The sequence below is a fragment of the Oncorhynchus gorbuscha genome, linkage group LG13, assembly GCF_021184085.1.
Source record: "Oncorhynchus gorbuscha isolate QuinsamMale2020 ecotype Even-year linkage group LG13, OgorEven_v1.0, whole genome shotgun sequence".
NCBI lineage: Eukaryota > Metazoa > Chordata > Actinopteri > Salmoniformes > Salmonidae > Oncorhynchus > Oncorhynchus gorbuscha.
The window spans coordinates 5,191,096-5,206,993 of record NC_060185.1 but is presented as its reverse complement, the minus strand read 5'-3'; the positions used below and the strand labels follow the sequence as shown (position 1 = coordinate 5,206,993).

General features: G+C 48.0%; 1 protein-coding gene across 1 annotated transcript in view; it reads right to left on the bottom strand.

Moving 5' to 3' along the window:
• The window catches only part of cog6 (component of oligomeric golgi complex 6), a 138,134-nt gene that overhangs the window by 6,458 nt on the left and 115,778 nt on the right, over positions 1 to 15,898 (bottom strand). Inside the window, exons 16-17 of the mRNA XM_046293626.1 lie at positions 8,971 to 9,024; positions 7,834 to 7,913 (exon numbers count right to left, since the gene is read on the bottom strand). Of these exons, the coding sequence (XP_046149582.1) occupies positions 7,834 to 7,913; positions 8,971 to 9,024 (134 nt within the window). The remainder of the gene's footprint in view (positions 1 to 7,833; positions 7,914 to 8,970; positions 9,025 to 15,898) is intronic.

Genomic DNA, 15,898 nt, shown 5'->3' with positions numbered 1-15,898 from the left:
TAAGGGTTAGGGGTTAGGGTTTATGGTTTGAGAAAAATGATTTTGAATGGGAATCAATTGTTCCCCAAAAAGTCCTCACAAGTACAGTTCATTCCTAAAGTATTCAGACCCCTTGACTTTTTCCACATTTTGTTACGTTACAGCCTTCTTCTAAAATGCATTAAAGGAAAAAATAATTTAATCTACACATAATACCCAAAATGACTAAATGAAAACAGGTTTTTTAAATTAAAAAAATATCTTATTTAATTTAATCAGTATTCAGACCCTTTGTTATGAGACTTGAAATTGATCTCAGGTGCATCCTGTTTTCATTGATCATCCTTGAGATGTTTCTACAACTTGATTGGAGTCCACCTGTTGTAAATTCAATTGATTGGACATGATTTGGAAAGGCACACACCTGTCTATATAATGTTCCACAGTTGACAGTACATGTCAGAGCAAAAACCAAGCCATGAGGTCGAAGGAATTGTCCGTAGAGCTCTGAGACAGGATTGTGTCGAGGCACAGATCTGAGGAATGGTACCAAAACATGTCTGCAGCGTCGAAGGTCCCCAAGAACACATTCTTAAATGGAAGAAGTTTGGAACCACCAAGACTCTTCCGAGAGATGGCCGCCTGGCAAAACTGAGCAATCGGGGGAGAAGGGCCTTGGACAGGGAGGTGACCAAGAACTCCATGGTCACTATGACAGAGCTCCAGAGTTCCTCTGTGGAGATGGGAGAACCTTCCAGAAGGACAACCATCTCTGCACTCCACCAATCAGGCATTTATGGTAGAGTGGCCAGACGGAAGCCACTCCTCAGTAAAAGGCACGTGACAGCCCACTTGGAGTTTGCCAAAAGGCACCTAAAGGACTCTGACCATGAGAAACAAGATTCACTGGTCTGATGTAACCAAAATGGAACTATTTAGACTGAATGCCAAGCTGGAGGAAACCTGGCACCATCCCCATGGTCAAAGGTGCTTCAACAAAGTACTGAGTAAAGGGTCTGAATTCTTATGTAAATGTGTTTTATTTTATTTTATATAAATTAGCAAAAAATTCTAAAAACCTGTTTTTGCTTTGTCGTCATGGGGCATTGTGATGTCATTACGGGGTATTGTGATGTCATTACGGGGTATTGTGATGTCATTACGGGGTATTGTGATGTCATTACGGGGTATTGTGATGTCATTACGGGGTATTGTGATGTCATTACGGGGTATTGTGTGTCGATTGATGAGGGACATTTAAGAAATTTAGAATAAGGCTGTAACGTAATAAAATGTGGGAAAATTCAAGGGGTCTGAATACTTTTTGAATGCAATTTATAGCAAGACGCGCGCGTGTGTGTGTGTGTGTGTGTGTGTGTGTGTGTGTGTGTGTGTGTGTGTGTGTGTGTGTGTGTGTGTGTGTGTGTGTGTGTGTGTGTGTGTGTGTGTGTGTGTGTAAAACCATTCAACAACTGAATCAGAGTCGTGCTGATCCTGTAAATGTAACTACCCCTCAGTGTTTCATGTTGTCTTCTCAAGTGTCACGCTGGGGGAGAACATCACGTGTTGTTAGGATGGGGGTCGGAGGGAGAGGGGGTTGGGGTGGGGGTCGGAGGGAGAGGGGTTGGGGTGGGGGTCAGAGGGAGAGGGGGTTGGGGTGGGGGTCGGAGGGAGAGGGGGTTGGGGTGGGGGTCGGAGGGAGAGGGGTTGGGGTGGGGGTCGGAGGGAGAGGGGGTTGGGGTGGGGGTCGGAGGGAGAGGGGGTTGGGGTGGGGGTCGGAGGGAGAGGGGTTGGGGTGGGGGTCGGAGGGAGAGGGGGTTGGGGTGGGGGTCGGAGGAGAGGGGTTGGGGTGGGGTCGGAGGGAGAGGGGTTTGGGGTGGGGGTCGGAGGGAGAGGGGTTGGGGTGGGGGTCGGAGGGGAGGGGGTTGGGGTGGGGGTCGGAGAGGGGGTTGGGGTGGGGGTCGGAGGGAGAGGGGGTTGGGGTGGGGGTCGGAGGGAGAGGGGTTGGGGTGGGGGTCGGAGGGAGAGGGGTTTGGGGTGGGGGTCGGAGGGAGAGGGGTTTGGGGTGGGGGTCGGAGAGAGAGAGAGGGGTTTGGGGTGGGGGTCGGAGGGAGAGGGGTTTGGGGTGGGGGTCGGAGGGAGAGGGGGTTGGGGTGGGGGTCGGAGGGAGAGGGGGTTGGGGTGGGGGTCGGAGGGAGAGGGGGTTGGGGTGGGGGTCGAGAGAGAGAGGGGTTGGGGTGGGGGTCGGAGGGAGAGGGGTTTGGGGTGGGGGTCGGAGGGAGAGGGGTTTGGGGTGGGGGTCGGAGGGAGAGGGGGTTGGGGTGGGGGTCGGAGGGAGAGGGGGTTGGGGTGGGGGTCGGAGGGAGAGGGGGTTGGGGTGGGGGTCGGAGGGAGAGGGGTTGGGGTGGAGGTCGGAGGGAGAGGGGGTTGGGGTGGGGGTCGGAGGGAGAGGGGTTGGGGTGGGGGTCGGAGGGAGAGGGGTTGGGGTGGGGGTCGGAGGGAGAGGGGTTTGGGGTGGGGGTCGGAGGGAGAGGGGTTTGGGGTGGGGGTCGGAGAGAGAGGGGTTTGGGGTGGGGGTCGTAGAGAGAGGGGGTTGGGGTGGGGGTCGGAGGGAGAGGGGTTGGGGTGGGGGTCGTAGAGAGAGGGGTTGGGGTGGAGGTCGGAGGGAGAGGGGTTTGGGGTGGGGGTCGGAGGGAGAGGGGGTTGGGGTGGGGGTCGGAGAGAGAGGGGTTGGGGTGGGGGTCGGAGGGAGAGGGGGTTGGGGTGGGGGTCGGAGAGAGAGGGGTTGGGGTGGAGGTCGGAGGGAGAGGGGTTTGGGGTGGGGGTCGGAGGGAGAGGGGTTTGGGGTGGGGTCGGAGAGAGAGGGGTTTGGGGTGGGGGTCGGAGAGAGAGGGGGTTGGGGTGGGGGTCGGAGGGAGAGGGGGTTGGGGTGGGGGTCGGAGGGAGAGGGGGTTGGGGTGGGGTCGGAGGGAAAGGGGGTTGGGGTGGGGGTCGGAGGGAGAGGGGTTGGGGTGGGGGTCGGAGGGAGAGGGGGTTGGGGTGGGGGTCGGATGGAGAGGGGTTGGGGTGGGGGTCGGAGGGAGAGGGGTTGGGGTGGGGGTCGGAGGGAGAGGGGTTGGGGTGGGGGTCGGAGGGAGAGGGGGTTGGGGTGGGGGTCGAGGGAGAGGGGTTGGGGTGGGGGTCGGAGGGAGAGGGGTTGGGGTGGGGGTCGGAGGAGAGGGGGTTGGGATGGGGGTCGGAGAGAGGGGTTGGCGTGGGGGTCAGAGAGGGGGTTGGGGTGGGGGTCGGAGAGAGAGGGGGTTGGGGAGGGGGGTCAGAGAGAGAGAGGGGGGTCAGAGAGAGAGGGGGTCAGAGAGAGAGAGGGGGTCAGAGAGAGACAGGGGGTCAGAGAGAGAGGGGGTCAGAGAGAGGGGGTCAGAGAGAGAGGGGGGTCAGAGAGAGGGGGGTCAGAGAAAGAGGGGGTCAGAGGGGGTCAGAGAGGGGGTCAGAGAGAGGGGGTCAGAGAGAGGGGGCAGAGAGAGAGGGGGTCAGAGAGAGAGGGGGTCAGAGAGAGAGGGGGTCAGAGAGAGAGAGGGGTTAGAGAGAGAGGGGGTCAGAGAGAGGGGGTCAGAGAGAGAGGGGGGCAGAGAGAGAGGGGGTCAGAGAGAGAGAGGGGGGTCAGAGAGAGAGGGGGTCAGAGAGAGAGGGGGGTCAGAGAGAGAGGGGGGTCAGAGAGAGAGAGGGGGTCAGAGAGAGAGAGAGGGGGTCAGAGAGAGAGGGGTCAGAGAGTGTGTGGGGGGTCAAAGAGAGAGAGGGGGTGTCAGAGAGAGAGGGGTGTCAGAGAGAGAGGGGGTCAGAGAGACCTGGGGGGTAGAGAGAGAGGGGGTCAGAGAGAGCTGGGGGTCAGAGAAAGGGTAAAACAGAGAGATCGAGGGAAAAAGCAGGTAGCGAGTGGGGGGGGGCGGGTTAGGATACAAATAAAGAGAGAGAGAAAGAAATGGACCAGAAGATAATTATTGGTGTCCTGCCAATCCATCAGTACTAGAGTGTGTGTGTGTGTGTGTGTGTGTGTGTGTGTGTGTGTGTGTGTGTGTGTGTGTGTGTGTGTGTGTGTGTGTGTGTGTGTGTGTGTAATGTGTGTGTGTGTGTGTGTGTGTGTGTGTGTGTGTGTGTGTGTGTGTGTTTCCATGAATAGAGAACATTATAAACCTGGGTGAGGTACACGAGCGCTGCTGCTCCTCAAGCTGCCTGCATTTCCCAGTAATGTGACTCACAGCACACAAACACACACACCCAAAGCAGCCTCACACTCCAATAGCAGACCCACATATACAACTAAAAGCATTAGCTCCTTACACAAGAACTGGTCTCTCCTCTCTTAATGCTAGCAGGACTGGCCTCTCCTCTCTTAATGCTAGCTGTACTGGCCTCTCCTCTCTTAACGCTAACTGTACTGGCCTCTCCTCTCTTAACGCTAGCTGTACTGGCCTCTCCTCTCTTAATGCTAGCTGTACTGGCCTCTCCTCTCTTAATGCTAGCTGTACTGGCCTCTCCTCTCTTAACGCTAGCTGTACTGGCCTCTCCTCTCTTAATGCTAGCTGTACTGGCCTCTCCTCTCTTAATGCTAGCAACGCTAGCTGTAATGGCCTCTCCTCTCTTAACGCTAGCTGTACTGGCCTCTCCTCTCTTAATGCTAGCTGTACTGGCCTCTCCTCTCTTAATGCTAGTAACGCTAGCTGTAATGGCCTCTCCTCTCTTAACGCTAGCTGTACTGGCCTCTCCTCTCTTAATGCTAGCTGTACTGGCCTCTCCTCTCTTAATGCTAGCTGTACTGGCCTCTCCTCTCTTAATGCTAGTAACGCTAGCTGTACTGGCCTCTCCTCTCTTAATGCTATTAACGCTAGCTGTACTGGCCTCTCCTCTCTTAATGCTAGCTGTACTGGCCTCTCCTCTCTTAATGCTAGCTGTACTGGCCTCTCCTCTCTTAATGCTAGCTGTACTGGCCTCTCCTCTCTTAACGCTAGCTGTACTGGCCTCTCCTCTCTTAATGCTAGCTGTACTGGCCCCTCCTCTCTTAATGCTAGCTGTACTGGCCTCTCCTCTCTTAATGCTAGCTGTACTGGCCTCTCCTCTCTTAATGCTAGCTGTACTGGCCTCTCCTCTCTTAATGCTAGCTGTACTGGCCTCTCCTCTCTTAATGCTAGCTGTACTGGCCTCTCCTCTCTAGTAATGCTAGCTGTACTGGCCTCTCTCTTAATGCTAGTAACGCTAGCTGTACTGGCCTCTCCTCTCTTAATGCTAGTAACGCTAGCTGTACTGGCCTCTCTCTCTTAATGCTAGCTGTACTGGCCTTCCCTCTTAATGCTCCTCTCTTAAGCTACTGGCCTCTCCTCTCTTAACGCTAGCTGTACTGGCCCTCCTCTCTTAATGCTGTAACGCTTAATGCTAGCTGTACTGGCCTCTCCTCTCTTAATGCTAGCTGTACTGGCCTCTCCTCTCTTAATGCTAGCTGTACTGGCCTCTCCTCTCTTAATGCTAGTAACGCTAGCTGTACTGGCCTCTCCTCTCTTAATGCTAGTAACGCTAGCTGTACTGGCCTCTCCTCTCTTAATGCTAGCTGTACTGGCCTCTCCTCTCTTAATGCTAGCTGTACTGGCCTCTCCTCTCTTAATGCTAGTAACGCTAGCTGTACTGGCCTCTCCTCTCTTAATGCTAGTAACGCTAGCTGTACTGGCCTCTCCTCTCTTAATGCTAGTAACGCTAGCTGTACTGGCCTCTCCTCTCTTAATGCTAGCTGTACTGGCCTCTCCTCTCTTAACGCTAGCTGTACTGGCCTCTCCTCTCTTAATGCTAGCTGTACTGGCCCCTCCTCTCTTAACGCTAGCAGGACTGGCCCTCTCCAATCTTAACGCTAGCTGTACTGGCCTCTCCTCTCTTAATGCTAGCTGTACTGGCCCTCCTCTCTTAATGCTAGCTGTACTGGGCTAAGCAGGTACTGGCCCTCCTCTTAACGCTAGCAGGACTGGCCTCTCCTCTCTTAATGCTAGCTGTACTGGCCTCTCCTCTCTTAATGCTAGCTGTACTGGCCTCTCCTCTCTTAATGCTAGCTGTACTGGCCCCTCCTCTCTTAACGCTAGCAGGACTGGCCTCTCCTCTCTTAACGCTAGCAGGACTGGCCTCTCCTCTCTTAATGCTAGCTGTACTGGCCTCTCCTCTCTAGCAGGACTGGCCTCTCCTCTCTTAAGCTGTACTGGCCTCTCCTCTCTTAATGCTAGCTGTACTGGCCTCTCCTCTCTTAATGCTAGCTGTACTGGCCTCTCCTCTCTTAATGCTAGCTGTACTGGCCTCTCCTCTCTTAACGCTAGCTGTACTGGCCTCTCCTCTCTTAATGCTAGCTGTACTGGCCTCTCCTCTCTTAATGCTAGATGTACTGGCCTCTCCTCTCTTAATGCTAGCCGGACTGGCATCTCCTCTCTTAACGCTAGCAGTACTTGGCTCCTGTCCTATGTTAGTGGTACTGAACCTCATGGAGAGCCTTGCAGTAGATAGAACTAAAACTACGGGATAGTCATAGCAAGTTTAGACATTCTGGCCTCCAGCCTTGGAAACCAAAGATCAACACTGATTCAAATAAGAGGGCCCAGTTGAAGTCGGAAGTTTACATACACTTAGGTTGGAGTCATTAAAACTAGTTTACATCCACTTAGGTTGGAGTCATTAAAACTAGTTTACATACACTTAGGTTGGAGTCATTAAAACTCGTTCTTCAACCACTCCATAAATTACATGTTAACAAACTATAGTTTTGGCAAGTCGGTTAGAACATCTACTTTGTTCACGACACAAGTCATTTTTCCAACAATTGTTTACAGACAGATAATTTCACTTATAATTCACTGTATCACAATTCCAGTGTGTCAGAAGTTTACATACACCAAGTTGACCGTGCCTTTAAACAGCTTGGAAAATTCCAGAAAATGATGTCATAGCTTTAGAAGTTTCTGATAGGCTAATTAACATAATTTGAGTCAATAGGAGGTGTACCTGTGGATGTATTTCAAGGCCTAATCTTCAAACTCAGTGTCTCTTTGCTTGACATCATGGGAAACTCAAAAGAAATCAGCCAAAACCTCAGAAAAGTCTGGTTCATCCTTGGGAGCAATTTCCAAATGCCTGAAGGTGCCACTTTAATCTGGACAAACAATAGTACGCAAGTATAAACACCACGCAGCCCTCATACTGCTCAGGAAGGAGACGCATTCTGTGCGAAAAGTGCAAATCAATCCCAAAACAACAGCAAAGGACCTTGTGAAGATGCTGGAGGAAACAGATACAAAAGTATCTATATCCACAGTAAAACGAGTCCTATATCGACATAACCTGAAAGGCCGCTCAGCAAGGAAGAAGCCACTGCTCCAAAACCACCATAAAAAAGCCAGACTACGGTTTGCAACTGCACATGGGGACAAAGATTGTACTTTTTGAAGAAATGTCCTCTGGTCTGATGAAACAAAAATATAAATGTTTGTCCATAATGACCATCATTATGTTTGGAGGAAAAAGGGGGAGGCTTGCAGGCCAAAGAACTCCATCCCAACCGTGAAGCACGGTGGTGGCAGCATCATGTTGTTGGGGCGCTTTGCTGCAGGAGGAACTGGTGCACTTATTATTCTGACATTTAACATTCTTAAAATAAAGTGGTGATCGTAACTGACCTAAAACAGGGAATTTATACTAGGATTAAAATGTTAGGAATTGTTTAAAAGTATTTGCCTAAGGTGTATGTAAACTTCTGACTTCAACTGTATACCTTTATGTTTTTCATGACCTCATCCTTAATTTGATCTGGTCTTATCTTATGGAAGGAGGACTCACTTGATGGCAGCACTGAGGAGGAAGTTGAGTTGAGACATCACCATGGTATCAGGAGAAGACAGGTAACGATCAAACTGGGTCTGAGGAGGAGAAAGAGGGAGAGAGAAAATAATGCCAATGTTTAGTCATAACTGTCAAACTCAAGACTGAATCTTTAACTTTCACCTTACCCAATATTAACACCTGATAGAGAGAAAAACAGAACCAGTTTGACTCCTACTCTCCCTCTCCCTAATCCCACCTCCTCCTCCCTCTCCCTAATCCCACCTACTCCCTCTCCCTAATCCCACCTCCTCCTCCTCCCTCTCCCTAATCCCACCTCCTCCTCCTCCCTCTCCCTAATCCCACCTCCTCCTCCTCCCTCTCCCTAATCCCACCTCCTCCTCCCTCTCCTCCTCCTCCCTCTCCCTAATCCCACCTCCTCCTCCTCCCTCTCCCTAATCCCACCTCCTCCTCCTCCCTCTCCCTAATCCCACCTCCTCCTCCCTCTCCTCCTCCTCCCTCTCCCTAATCCCACCTCCTCCTCCTCCCTCTCCCTAATCCCACCTCCTCCTCCTCCCTCTCCCTAATCCCACCTCCTCCTCCTCCCTCTCCCTAATCCCACCTCCTCCTCCCTCTCCTCCTCCTCCCTCTCCCTAATCCCACCTCCTCCTCCCTCTCCTCCTCCTCCCTCTCCCTAATCCCACCTCCTCCTCCCTCTCCTCCTCCTCCCTCTCCCTAATCCCACCTCCTCCTCCCTCTCCTCCTCCTCCCTCTCCCTAATCCCACCTCCTCCTCCTCCCTCTCCCTAATCCCACCTCCTCCTCCTCCCTCTCCCTAATCCCACCTCCTCCTCCCTCTCCTCCTCCTCCCTCTCCCTAATCCCACCTCCTCCTCCCTCTCCTCCTCCTCCCTCTCCCTAATCCCACCTCCTCCTCCCTCTCCTCCTCCTCCCTCTCCCTAATCCCACCTCCTCCTCCCTCTCCTCCTCCTCCCTCTCCCTAATCCCACCTCCTCCTCCCTCTCCTCCTCCTCCCTCTCCCTAATCCCACCTCCTCCTCCTCCCTCTCCCTAATCCCACCTCCTCCTCCTCCCTCTCCTCCTCCTCCCTGGTCCTCTCCATGTGAATATAGTAGTGTTTAGGTGTAGCTAACTCACCATGGATGCTTTCAGAGAGGAGCTGTCCATACTGGGGAGGTTAGACAGAGGCCCCTGAAACACAGCAAAACACAAGAAATACACACAGCTAATTTTTTACCTTTATTTAACCAGGCAAGTCAGTTAAGAACATATTCTTATTTTCAATGACGGCCTGGGTTAACTGCCTGTTCAGGTGCAGAACGACAGATTTGTACCTTGTCAGCTCGGGGGTTTGAACTCGCAACCTTCCGGTTACTAGTCCAACGCTCTAACCACTAGGCTACGTTGCCACCCCAATGTGAGAACAGCAACACACCGGGGGGGGGGGGGGTTGAACCTAACAAGAGATGCTTGTGCTTCCAAAAAAACTAAAATAAAAGTTTCCTCATATGTGCCATTCTCAAAACTTTCGGCACGACTGTATATTACTGTTGCTATATTACTGTTGCTATATTACTGTTATATATTACTGTTATAATACTGTTATATATTACTGTTATATTACTGTTATATAATACTGTTATATATTACTGTTATATATAATACTGTTATATATTACTGTTATATATTACTGTTATACATTACTGTTATATATTACTGTTATAGAATACTGTTATATAATACTGTTATATATTACTGCTATATATTACTGTTATATATTACTGTTATATATTACTACTGCTATATAATACTGTTATATATTACTGTAATATTACTGTAATATAATACTGTAATATTACTGTTATATAATACTGTTATATAATACTGTAATATTACTGTTATATATAATACTGTTATATATTACTGTTATATATTACTACTGCTATATAATACTGTTATATATTACTGTAATATTACTGTAATATAATACTGTAATATTACTGTTATATAATACTGTTATATAATACTGTAATATTACTGTTATATATTACTGTTATATATTACTGTTATATATTACTGTTATATATTACTGCTGCTATATTACTGTTATATATTACTGTTATATATTACTGTTATATAATACTGTTATATAATACTGCTGCTATATTACTGTTATATATTACTGTTATATAATACTGCTGCTATATTACTGTTATATATTACTGTTATATATTACTGTTATATATTACTGCTGTTATATTACGGTTATACACACTGCTCAATAAAATAAAGGGAACACTAAAATAACACATCCTAGACCTGAATGAATGAAATATTCTTAAATACTTTTTTCTTTACATAGTTGAATCTGCTGACAACAAAATCACACAAAAATGATCAATGGAAATCAAATATCAACCCATGGAGGTCTGTATTTGGAGTCACACTCAAAATTAAAGTAGAAAACCAAACTACAGGCTGATCCAACTTTGATGTAATGTCCTTAAAACAAGTCCAAATGAGGCTCAGTAGTGTGTGTGGCCTCCACGTGCCTGTATGACCTCCCTACAACGCCTGGGCATGCTCCTGATGAGGTGGCAGATGGTCTCTTGAGGGATCTCCTCCCAGACCTGGACTAAAGCATCTGCCAACTCCTGGACAGTCTGTGGTGCAACGTGGCGTTGGTGGATGGAGCGAGACATGATGTCCCAGATGTGCTCAATTGGATTCAGGTCTGGGGAACGGGCGGGCCAGTCCATAGCATCAATGCCTTCCTCTTGCAGGAACTGCTGACACACTCGAGCCACATGAATTCTAGCATTTTCTTGCATTAGGAGGAACCCAGGGCCAACCGCACGAGCATATGGTCTCAGAAGGGGTCTGAGGATCTCATCTCGGTACCTAATGGCAGTCAGGCTACCTCTGGCTAGCACATGGAGGGCTATGTGACTCCCCAAAGAAATGCTATCCCACACCATGACTGACCCACCGCCAAACCGGTCATGCTGGAGGATGTTGCAGGCAGCAGAACGTTCTCCACGGCGTCTCCAGACTCTGTCATGTCTGTTACATGTGCTCAGTGTGAACCTGCTTTCATCTGTGAAGAGCACATGGCGCCAGTGGCGAATTTGCCAATCTTGGTGTTCTCTGCCAAATGTCCTGCACGGTGTTGGGCTGTAAGCACAACCCCCACCTGTGGACGTCGGGCCCTCATACCACCCTCATGGAGTCTGTTTCTGGCCGTTTGAGCAGACACATGCACATTTGTGGCCTGCTGGATGTCCTTTTGCAGGGCTCTGGCAGTGCTCCTCCTGCTCCTCCTTGCACAAAGGCAGAGGTAGCCGTCCTGCTGCTGGGTTGTCGCCCTCCTACGGCCTCCTCCATGTCTCCTGATGTACTGGCCTGTCTCCTGGTAGCGCCTCCATGTTCTGGACACTACGCTGACAGACACAGCAAACCATCTTGTCAGAGCTCTCATTGATGTTCCATCCTGGATGAGCTGCACTACCTGAGCCACTTGTGTGGGTTGTAGACTCCGTCTCATGCTACCACTAGAGTGAAAGCACCGCCAGCATTCAAAAGTGACCAAAACATCAGCCAGGAAGCATAGGAACTGAAAAGTGGTCTGTGGTCACCACCTGCAGAACCACTCCTTTATTGGGTGTGTCTTGCTAATTGCCTATAATTTCCACCTGTTGTCTTTACCATTTGCAGAACAGCATGTGAAATGTATTGTCAGTGTTGCTTCCTAAGTGGACAGTATGATTTCACAGAAGTGTGATTGACTTGGAGTTACATTGTGTTGTTTAAGTGTTCCCTTTATTTTTTTGAGCAGTCTATTACTGTTATATATTACTGCTGCTTGGGTAGGTATCAACACATCTGCCACACTGATCCTCAACACAGGGTCCCTCAGGGGTGTGTGCTTAGCTCCTTCCTGTACTCCCACGACTGCGTGGCCAAACACGACTCAAACACAATAATTTAGTTTGCTGACAACACAACAGTTGTAGGCCTGATCACCGACAACGATGAGACAGCCTATAGGGAGGAGGTCAGAAACCTGGCAGTGTGGTGCCAGGACAACAACCTCTCCCTCAATGTGATCGATACAAAGGAGATGATCGCAGACTACAGGAAAAGGCGGGCCGAACAGGCCCCCATTAACACCGACAGGGCTGTAGTGGAGCGGGTCGAGAGTTTCAAGTTCCTTGGTGTTCACATCACCAACGAACTATCAAGGTCCAAATACACCTAGACAGTCGTGAAGAGGGCACGACAACACCTTTTCCCCCTCAGGGGACTGAAAAGACTTGGTATAGGTCCCCAGATCCTCTTCACTTGCTTTCCCTCTTGTATTTTGTCAATAACTTTTGTCTAATTGGTGAAATTTGCACTGAATTAATTTGAATATGTGTTAATTAATTTGTTCCATCAATAATGAATTAACTCACTTGGGCCAATTAAGACTGATGAACTAACATATATTAATTACATATTTTTTTTTCTAATTCACCAGTTGGTTGTGACTGTTGCTGGAGTGGAAGAGGCCATTGGTGCTATGATGGACGGACGGACAGACAATTACTTTACTAAGAGTCTAATCATGTGGTAACCATGACAACAGCTTTTCCGGAGTTATCAGGTAAACAATGGTGAAACGAAAAGAAGAATAAAGAGAAGGTAAATAAAAGTGCTATATTACTGTTATATATTACTGTTATATATTACTGTTATATATTACTGCTGCTATATTACTGTTATATATTACTGTTATATATTACTGCTGTTATATTACTGTTATATAATACTGTTATATATTACTACTGTTATATATTACTACTGTTATATATTACTGTTATATATTACTACTGTTATATATTACTACTGTTATATATTACTGTTATATATTACTACTGTTATATATTACTACTGTTATATATTACTACTGTTATATATTACTACTGTTATATATTACTACTGTTATATATTACTGTTATATATTACTGTTATATATTATTACTGTTATATATTATTACTGTTATATATTACTACTGTTATATATTACTACTGTTATATATTACTACTGTTATATATTACTGTTATATATTACTGTTATATATTACAGCTGCTATATTACTGTTATATAATACTGTTATATAATACTACTGCTATATTACTGCTATGTATTACTGTTATATAATAGTGCTACTAAAATACTGTTACATATTACTGTTATAAATTACTACTGTTATATATTACTGTTATATATTACTACTGTTATATTACAGCTGCTATATTACTGCTGCTATATTACTGTTATATATATTACTGCTGCTATATAACTGTTATATATTACTGCTGCTATATTACTGTTATATAATACTGTTATATATTACTGTTATATATTACTACTGTTATATATTACTACTGTTATATATTACTACTGTTATATATTACTACTGTTATATATTACCACTGTTATATATTACCACTGTTATATATTACTACTGTTATATATTACTACTGTTATATATTACTACTGTTATATATTACTACTGTTATATATTACTACTGTTATATATTACTGTTATATATTACTGTTATATATTACTGTTATATATTATTACTGTTATATATTACTACTGTTAGAATCATAAAACACGGGACGAGATGTTAAAAACTGTCCATTGTGCCAATAGATGGAATGCACTCGCATGAGATTTGCCGTGATGTTGACAGAGTGGCATGGGAGGTTTATTTCTTAGACTGGGGTAAGATGTCAATTTTTGGGACACATCCTCAGTAGTGTGCCTTCGAATCAGTGGGTGTTTCGGCCTTTAATCACTAAACACCCTCATCAAAGGTGGCCAGCTAAAGGGTGATCAAGCCTTAGCTTGTGTCCCATGCCCAATTAAGATGTCCCACAGGACTGTGCAAGGCAGGGGCGTCCTCTTCTCTGAGCCAGCCATACAGCTGACCGCATACCTCATATGCCCTCCTCAAGTTGGAGGGATCTGAATTGAGTTCTCAGGTGGGGGTGAGGGGTCATGAAGTTATAGCCCAGCAAGGGTCCTTCCGTTTGATCCAGATCCACTGGCTACCTCTTTCAGCTGCTTGAGAAACTGCTCTGACGGTCTGCCGCAGAGCCTGTCCATGGATTCCAAGTTCTTTCAGCAACCTGATGATGGAAGAAGCCACGAATCCTCTGCATCCCACTTCAACTGGCCAGACTTTTGCATTCCAGCCACGCTGAGTTGCGTCTGCTGCCAACTCTGTGTAACGCAGTTTCTTACGTTCGTAGGCCTCTTCAACAGAGTTTTCCCACGGGACTGTGAGCTCTATGATGTACACAGCCTTTCGTGAAGGGGACCAGAGTACCATGTCTGGCCTAAGGTTGGTAGAAGCAATCTCAGGTGGAAAAATGAGTTGCTGGCCAATATCGACAAGCATCTTCCAGTCCCGGGCCATAGCTAGGTGTCCAGTTTCTGGCTTTGTAGGAGGATACTTGGGCCTTTTCTGTCCCTCCCGGATGAATGTTGTTGTTTTGACGGGATTGCTTGTTTTTGGAGGTAATGAATTGGTTGCACTCCTCTTGGTCTCAAGTGCTGCAGCCAGGCTCTTGAGGACCTGATTGTGCCTCCAGGTGTAGCGGCCTTGTGAGAGGCTGGTCTTGCAACCTGTCATTATATGCCTGAGAGTCGCTGGAGCTGGGCAGAGGGGGCAGGTCGAGTCCTCGCCATACCATTGATGTAGATTTTTTGGTGATGGAAGCACATCATAAACAGCTCTTATGATGAAGCTGATGTTGCTTGCCTCCATTTGCCAAAGCTCACTCCAGTTGATCTTTCTCCTCTCCAGGCCTTCCCACCGCGTCCATTGCCCTTGTTTAGCAAGAGAGCCTTTGCACTTCTTGCAGTCTCCTCCTGTCTGCGCACCTCCTCGACCACCAGCTTCCTGCGTTCAGATGTTGTTGCCTTATGGAACGTTGGTTTGCTTGCTGCCAGGCCAAAGCCTCCTCTTCCATGCTGGATATTCCCCACAATGTCTTGGTGTCTCAGGGCTGATGTTGCTTGCTGCACAGCATTGGATGATGTCCATTTCCGTCCAGTTTGTAGGGGAGGTGCAGCCTTGCTAATGGTCTGGTCTTTGGAGTCCTTCAATGTCATCTGAAGTCTTACTTTAGAGCACTTGTACTCCTCTGTTAGACTTGTAAGAGGTAGTTCAAGGACCCCTTTGCCATAGAGGCCGATGTTACTCAGGCATCGTGGGACACCCAGCCATTTCTTCACGTATGAGGTAATGGTTCGCTCCATCTTCTCCACTGTTGTTATTGGGACCTCATAGACGGTGAGTGGCCACATTATCCGGGGGAGAAGTCCAAACTGTAGGCACCAGAGCTTGAGCCTCCCAGGCAGTAGGGTCTTGTTGATGTTCTCAAGACCGTCGGCGATGTCCTGCCTTACTTGCTGCACTTGATCTTTATCCCGGAGGCTTTCGTTGTACCATCTACCCAGGCTCTTGATGGGTTGCTCAGACACCGTTGGTATCGGGTCATCTCCAATGCAGAACCTCACATCTTTAAGCTGTCCCTTGACTATGGAGATGCTTCGAGATTTGCTTGGCTTGATTTTCATCCGTGCCCACTTGATGTTATCCTGCAGTTTTGCAAGTAGCCGCCTGGTGCATGCTGCAGTGGTGGTCAGTGTAGTCATGTCATCCATGTATGCTCGGATAGGTGGGAGACGGAGCCCTTCCTTAGTTCTCTCACCACCGACCACCCATCTCGATGCCCTGATGATGACTTCCATGGCCATAGTGAAGGCCAGAGGAGAAATTGTACAGCCTGCCATTATGCCTACTTCCAAGCGCTGCCATGTTGTTGTGAAGTCAGGTGTTGTGAAACACAATTGCAGGTCTTGGAAATAGGCCTTTACCAGTGTAGTGATGGGTTCTGGTACGTGGAAAATGTTGAAGGATTCCCAGAGGAGTTCATGGGGAACTGAGCCAAAGGCATTGGCCAAGTCGAGGAAGATGACATAGAGGTCTCTCTTGTCCTTCTTAG